Genomic DNA, 8,146 nt, shown 5'->3' with positions numbered 1-8,146 from the left:
TCAAAATCTAAGACAATATCTAGTCTCATCTCACGATATCTTGTCCAGCTCTATTAAAAATGCTGTATGTCATCCTCCCAGTTACTAATAGAGTGTTTCCCAAACGTTGTTTATTTGTGGTGGCCCACCACAATATCAACATTGACAGCCACATATTGATTTGCCATTATTTTTTACTATTTTAAATAAGTAAAATCATATTAAATTGTAGAGCTGACATAGAGACATATATATTCTCAGCTTGGAATAATCATTTCTGTATAGTATGGTTTTTCCCAGTTAAATTCCCTGGTTATACACTCTTTAAAAAGGTCCCATGGCATGAAAAATGTCCCTTCATGAGGTTTTTTAACATTAATGTGAGTTCCCCCAGCCTGCCTATGGTCCCTCAGTGGCCAGAAATGGTGATAGGTGTAAACTGAGCCCTGGGTGTCCTGCTCTGCCTTTGAAAAAAATGAAAGCTCAGATGGGCTAATCTGGAATCTTCCCTTTATGACGTCATAAGGGGAAAGGTTACCTCCCCTCTCTCTGCTTTGCCCGCCCAGAGAATTTGGCCCGCGCATGAGAGAGAGAGAGAGACATCATGGCTTTAAAACAAGTGAAGCATGGCAGTTGGTCAAGGCCATGAAAACATCAGTGAATGTATTACTACACGTTAGCAGCAATGATTGCAAACAATGAATTTTCAGCTTTCAAAAGGTAAAATACATTGTACCTGCAATGGTGTGATATATGCTACATGTTTTGAAGTCTAAATTATGCTGTGCTGTTGTTACTGCACTTTGATACAAATTCTATGAAGCAGCATAAATACAGTTTATGAGACTCACTGCGACTGGGCACTGCCTTCTTTAGCCATCAAATCCTCAGGTTCATCGTCATAGTCAAATCGGTCAAGGAGTTTCTGAGGAAATATATATTACACAGTTAGGGAACGGTTCAACACAAACCCAAAAGCTACAACACAAACACAAGCTTTTGCGCTGTGGCTTTTGTGTTGAACCTCCTCGGCCAACATAAATTTGTATATGATCAGAGACAGTTGTGTTGTGACACTGAGCTATTCTATTACCTCGGCTAAAGAGCTCTTCTTTTCAGTGTGTGCACTGTATGGGTTGAGCTGGGCCACAGGCATCTGCGGTGGGCTTGGTATGTTGTTTGCGATGGTGGCTGTCAGGTTCTTATCTGCCTGCTGGAAGTTCTGGAGCATTCTCTGCAGCTAGAGGAGGGAGAGTGTCAGCATTTAAACACAGTTTTTACCTGCCATGATCCAGAACTGACAGAGAACTTAGACCAATGTATTGCTTACCTCTTGACCATGCGGGGACTGAAAAAGCTGTGCCACAGCAGCTAAGGCATCAGGACTGGGTACCTTGGGCACAGCAGGGACAACTGAGGCACTAGTGACAGGAAGCTGTGTCTCTGGTTCGGCGTCAGCGGTAACTGTTCAGATACAAGAAAAAGATTGACGTCTTTACATAATATTGAATGCAGTTCATCAAACAGTGGACAAATTCTGATTCTTTCCTTTACTTCCAGGCAACAGTTGAGCGCATTGTTACAAACGCTGCCCAAAGACAATGATATTAACTTCTCTACCTTCGAGTGCAGGGGCAGGTACAATAGCTCCATTGGCCATATCCATCAAAGGCTGAATGATGCCCATGTCGAACACACCATTCTTCTGCCACAGATTCAGGACTCGGATAATTTTGCTCTGAAAAAGAAAAAAAAGGCAATTCCACCCTTGAGATATTGCTTATCATCAATCATTGTGATTAGATGTAATACCAAAAGCACAAACAATGAGTACCTTATCATCCTCTGGGCAACAGTACAGGTTTTGGAAGGTATCTGTAAAGTTCTTTAAGAATCTTGCCGCAAATACATCCTTGTCAACACCAAACTGATGCCGTGACTGTCGAACAATGGAGTCCACCACATACAAACCGGGGACTTTTAGTTCTGGCTTGCACTATTGAAAACGCACACAACATAAACAACAATTTATTCCTATTGTCTAATTGCTTTTGTAAAATGCACTTTGAACTCAAATGTTGAATATAGCGTACAGTAAGAGGCTCAATAGTACGTACCTTCTTGATGAACTTTTCAACAATCTGGACAACATGTTTGTAAAGCTAATAAAAGACAAAAAACTAACATCAGTCATCGTATAATAGATTATTATTAATTCCCATTAACTACAGGATTTCTGTAATCAGTCAAATAAGCATCACATTGGCTACGTTCAGACTGCAGGCCAAAGTGGCCACCTCGGTACCTCTGTTTTTATTCAGTTTTTACAGGAAGAGGCGGACCATGTCAGGCGCAGAGTGACACCGAGGAGGTGGATCAGACGCGTGCACCGCCGATTGGGCAGGCCAAGGTTCTTGCGTCACAACAAGTCTGGTATCTACCACGCGGTACTCCGGAAGGAGGATCACATCAAGGCTGCAATAATTCCTGCTGGGACAGCTTATACTATTCTCACCGTTGAGTGACGTAACTCGACGGCGCTGAGTCGACAGCGCGGCCATCGCTTCTGTATTTAGCAATTGATTTTGAATGTTGTCAGGCATGGAAGGTTGCTCAGATGCTTTTTCAAAATGGGCGCGAACATTAATAAGTCCTTTGACTTGGTTCAGCCGCATTTTCTTCTTAAGGTTTACAAATCCCTGGGGGTGTGGGGTACCGTTGTCCCCCACTTCTTTTCCTACGATGGCGTATTCCACGATGTCGTCGGTTACATTCTCCTTTATTTTCTTTAGATCGTTCCTAGGTGGTGCCTGGTGCCGAGTAATACTAACCGCCACCTCGGTACCTCTGTTCTTGTTCAGTTTTTACAGGAAGAGGCGGACCATGACGCCTTTGCCCAGATCAGATTTTTTTCAAATCAGATTTAGACCACTTCCATATGTGGTCCTGAATCAGACTCAGGTCTGATTTTTTTCAATGTGGCCGCAGTGTGAACAACCAAGGCGGATTTGATGCGACTTTTACGTCAATCTACATCGACATTTGTCACAATTATGCGCCGGAGCACTGGGAGTTAACCCTAGACACAGACAGTACAATTAAAAACTTGACTAGGCCTACAACATGGAGAAGTGACGGAGCGAGTCAATGGAGGGAGAGGGAGCTGTTAGACCTAATTAGTGTACGCTCATTAATGTTACGGCTGCCGTTAAACATTTTGAAATAAAAGTGAAAATGCTGACGTCCTCCATAACCTCCCTAACTTTAGAGCAACAGCGTGCTGCGTCTGATGTCATTGTTATTGTTCTTTTGCGCATGCGGGTCAGTTCAAACCGCAAACAGTTCACACTGGAATCTGATATAGGCCACATTTTAAAAGGTCACGGGAACAGCCAAACAAAAAACGGATCTGAGCAAAAAATCCGAATTAAGCATTAAGACTTGCGGTGTGAACGTAGCCGTTGTCTGGCATCAAATAGTGAATAACCTGCCATCTTTAAATTAGATGGTTTTGGTATTGTTTTGATTGTATCTGACATTAAATATCCAGGACTCCAAGTTCTTTAAAATGTCACCCAACCACACAATATCACATTAACCAGCCATGTTCAGTTCATTGATGTCTTTGGAAACATCATATCCCAAAAAAGGATTGGGCTTATTTTAAATCTGGATAGAGTTACATCCTTCACACAACCCCTTTAGCCTGAAATGATGAAATTATGCATTCTAACATTATGCCATAGAGATTAAAGCTTTCAAATGTTTCAGCCATTACCTGATCCAAATATTTTTGAAACCTACTAGCACAGCATTCTTCAAGAATTGTATCTCCACTCGTATGCTCAGTGTATCCAAACACACTTTTTCCAACTTAAATACCGATATACCCATCTCCCAAAATGTTCATCTATGGTTTGTCACTAGCCAGAATAACTATTACTATAATACATAATATATTATTCCTAATTCCTTCCAGTAATGCTTATTAATCTATGCAAAAACTTTGGATTTTTGCACGATGATCATGAAAGATAGCAATATCTAAAACATATACATTGTCTTTACTCAATGTTTACTGCATATTACAAAACCCATAGTGGATCAAACCACAAGTCACAATGCTTTGTATTCACTTTACCTTGATAGCTTTGATGGCTGATTTTGTCACAGACATCATCTTAGCACGGGATATTGGAGGCTTCATGTCAATCATGGAGAACAACTGATCAGAAAAGAATAACGTCAGTTAATCAAAAAAGAAAAAAATACTATTAAACAATAGCATTGGAAAACATAGCGCCCTGCTTTATATACAAAATAGGCAACACAGACACCACTGTGACAGAGACACATACAGTAACATAGAGCCATTTCCCACAAGTAGTGGATAGGTAATAGAGAATTCCGTAAAAGCAAACTCTAAATATGGTTAAGAAAATACATAGCTTTAATTAGATTTCCCCACGTGCCAAAGCACTGTATTATTTTTCATAAACCTACACAACCACACGGACTACCAGAGATGTATAGTAACGAAGTAGAACTACTTCACTACTGTACTTAAGTACTAAAAGGCTGTGTCTGTATTCTACTCGAGTATTATTTTTTTCTCCTACTTCCACTTTTACTTCAGTATATATTTTCAAGGACTTTAATACTTTTACTCCCATACATTTTTTATGTTCTGCATCGTTACTGTTGTGAATTCCTCACGCTACGGAGACTGTGTAGGTTACAGTGTGTGTAGTGACGGCTACATTAGTTACGTACGCTAATTATCGCGTCGTGTTTCTTTTCATTACGGCGGTCACCCGTTCAGAAGTCAGAGACGATGTAAGTTCGTACTCTTTCTATTTAGCTATTGTTGCAGCAGATGAATCTATTCCGGAGTTGTTTCAGTCTGCAGTGAGTCCTGAATGTTAACCGTTTGACCCTGTGATGTAAAGCTACTATTATCTGTACTTTGCTAGCTTGCTAACTTTCCACTGTTCATCACACCTGTTACTAGCTAGTGTGTGATACGTTTTTGGGGGCTTTAATCGTTACTGTGCTGGAGAGGATTTTCATTTTACTTGCACAGTGTGATAATTGTACATTTTGTTTCAGTATTTGTTAATAAGTGATTAATAACCCGCTGTTATATCAGATAATAGTAGTTATAACAGCTGTGACATTAATGTACCTTTTTGGGGTTTAGTTCAGAAACTTCCTTCATATATCCAGCAATGTACAGCTTGTGACTGCCTATAATGCACCATCTTACTACCAAGTCAAAAGTTGAACTCCACCTGGTGACTCGTGCTCTCTGATAGGAGTCCTGGAGCAGCTAATACACATTATCCAGCATTCACAGGATTAAAATCCCAACAGTTACAATTATAAAAATGTTACAAATCATTCCTTGTACTGCCGCTACAGCCAAAGGAATTGTGAGTGTCCTTTAGGCTAAACATTTGAAATAATATAAACAATGATATTCAAACTTGGGACTGCTTTCTTTAATAACTACATAACACAATACTTGTACTTTCAGTACATTTTAAATTAAACTACTTGCAATACTTAAGTACAAAAAATGTTGAATACTTTAGTACTTCTACTTAAGTGTGGTGCTTAAAGAGCACTTCAACTTCTACTCAAGTCACTTTTTTGATAGAGCACTTGTACTTTTACTCAAGTCTGGGTCTCTAGTACTTTATACATGCCTGCGGACTACTTGACATGGGTAAATACAGATTGTCCCCATTGCCCCAAATTTTTTGTAACATGTCTTCTGTGCAGAAAGAAAACCTTGACAGGATTTATGTTCTTTACTTAGGTTGTGAAGAGTTAACACAACTTAAACGCTATACGCATATTCAAGCATCTGTGATTGATATATAAGTGTATTAAGAGTAACGACCTCATATACAACGTGTATTAACTAGAGGTGTTGAAATTAATCAAATAATCTATGCATCGTATCGTGGACATGGACGACCCTGAATTGATAATCGGCCGGGCCATAATCGATTATTTCTGTTTACATATTCGGTTATGTTTTGCACATTCAGGAAGTGCCATGTGCTCAGTGCTGTAGTTTTATGTATCCAATTCATTTAGTATTAGAGCACTGCAAAATGTTTTGTTTTTGAAGCTTGAAAAGCTATGAATTAAATATCCTATATGGCTTTAATATAAAAATGTATTTGACGCATCAAGATATCGAATCGAAGACCATGGGCCATAACTGGATCTTGGATCTTAACAATATCAGGCACTTAACTTCAATAAGAATGTCTAAGAAATAGTAATATGAATGATCACTGGTCTTAATACATTTCACCAGTAGTTTAGTGAAGCCAATACCATGATTTATTTATGTGGTTTGGGTTATTTTTTTAAAGCGTCATAAGTTTTGAAAGCAGCACGCAGGTTAATATAGCACCTACTGCATTATGTCCCACCACCAACAACACATACATAAAAATAAAAACACAGACAGTCCAGAGTCATCGGGTGGCAACAATAAAATAACGTGTATTGATATGTTTAACTCATGCTGTTTTAGTAATCGTTAACAACGTTAAGTTAGCGTTACTCTAGCGTTTGAAATAAGCTACACGAGGGTTAACGTTAACCGTGCTAACATGGTGACTGAAAGGTAAAGTTAAAGACATTAGCTATGTTTATTACGGATAGCAGAACACAAAATATTCTATGGGACATAACGTAACGTTAGGGCTGCAGCCGATATTGTTATCCTAACATTAACATTACTTATGACAAGTCATCGTGGTCTCATTAGTGTAAGTTAATATTTAACTAGCTGGACACTGAAATCACAGGCCTTGCCAGGTTGATGTTAACGTAACAGGCGTTGAATTCGACTTAAGCTAACGCTAGTGGCTAACGTTAACAGTTTTACCCAGCATGCTACGTTTTAACAGACTAACGTAGCTACGTTTCCCATTCAAAATAAACAACATCGGCTGTTTTAGTTGGATATAATTACCATAAGCGTAGCTATTAAACCGATGAGCTATCGTTAACGTAAACCAAATGACACTATTTTAGCGTCAACATTAGCCTTCGGGTTTAGCTAGCTCTTTGGACTGGGCTAAACACGAGCAAACTTTACCTCCGTGTTGAACGCGTTCACTGCATCCATAATGGTTTGTTGTATTGAAAACCGGTTGACGAACGTTTCTATTTCGTTACTCTACTCAATCATAACCATGTATGGTTATATAACGTTAGCTAACAACATAAACAGCGACGATGAAAGGCTCTATTTTGATTCTGATATGGTCACATTGCTACTCTGAGCTCTGCTATGCTAGGAATTGCTAACGTTACTAGCTTTGCGGCTTCACGCTGTGCGCGTGCGTCTGATGTCACGAGGTAATGATGCCTTCAAAGTTATCGGAAAATTATCATTGCTTTTTTAAATTGACTTGAGAAATCATTTGGTCGTCCAACATATCGCCTCCACTTTGGTATCTCTGGCCTTCCAAACAAACAAAAAAACGTGTTAACTAGAATTTTACATTTTATATATTATATGATTAATGTTACATTTGACGATTCATTACATTTGTATACATATCCATCAACTCTTTTATAAAAATTACCAAGTAATAACAATACCGGTAATTTACTATAATATTGTAATAAGGTGCACCTCATTGGGACCACTCATTGTCAAACAGACTTCATTAGGTATTTTCATAAGACATGTTACCCTTCCCAATTCTATTTGTGTTCATGAATGTTTTTCTTGCACCCTGTTGAATGGCTCTATCATGCACTCCTGCGGCCAAACCTGCACACTGCATGCATCTGCTGATATGTACATACATACAACTGGAGTGGAGCGAGCACACAAACGTGGGTGAGGATCGGAGGGATCTTTCTCTAGGCTTGCTATCATTTTTCACTACCAACTTTTTGTAATGAGACAGCATTACTTCACTCCCAAAATGAAATGATGGCTGTAATCGAGAACTCAACCAGCGCTGTTCCCATTAAATGGGAATACTATTATGATTACCTTGATCCTGTAATTGTGGATGAGAGCAAGCTGAAATACAATAAATGTAAGTCTTTATGCATTATAGAATTTTTATATTTTTCTTCTTGTCTTAATTAAGAAAACTCTAATCATCTTCCCTTTCAGACTCAA

General features: G+C 39.0%; 1 protein-coding gene across 3 annotated transcripts in view; it reads right to left on the bottom strand.

Annotated features, from left to right (window-relative positions):
• Nucleotides 1-7,337, bottom strand: part of LOC144515148 (SR-related and CTD-associated factor 4-like) — a 33,812-nt gene extending 26,475 nt beyond the window's left edge. For all 3 annotated transcript variants that reach the window (XM_078245733.1, XM_078245734.1, XM_078245735.1), the window contains exons 1-8: nucleotides 7,103-7,337; nucleotides 4,121-4,204; nucleotides 2,097-2,141; nucleotides 1,814-1,975; nucleotides 1,600-1,717; nucleotides 1,310-1,443; nucleotides 1,073-1,219; nucleotides 831-904 (exon numbers count right to left, since the gene is read on the bottom strand). In XM_078245733.1, coding sequence (XP_078101859.1) covers nucleotides 831-904; nucleotides 1,073-1,219; nucleotides 1,310-1,443; nucleotides 1,600-1,717; nucleotides 1,814-1,975; nucleotides 2,097-2,141; nucleotides 4,121-4,204; nucleotides 7,103-7,132 — 794 coding nt within the window. In that variant the 5' untranslated portion in view covers nucleotides 7,133-7,337. The remainder of the gene's footprint in view (nucleotides 1-830; nucleotides 905-1,072; nucleotides 1,220-1,309; nucleotides 1,444-1,599; nucleotides 1,718-1,813; nucleotides 1,976-2,096; nucleotides 2,142-4,120; nucleotides 4,205-7,102) is intronic.
• Between the last annotated feature and the right edge of the window lie 809 nt (nucleotides 7,338-8,146).

Source organism: Sander vitreus, chromosome 3, assembly GCF_031162955.1.
Source record: "Sander vitreus isolate 19-12246 chromosome 3, sanVit1, whole genome shotgun sequence".
Taxonomy (NCBI): domain Eukaryota; kingdom Metazoa; phylum Chordata; class Actinopteri; order Perciformes; family Percidae; genus Sander; species Sander vitreus.
This window is presented reverse-complemented; position numbering and strand designations above follow the sequence as displayed.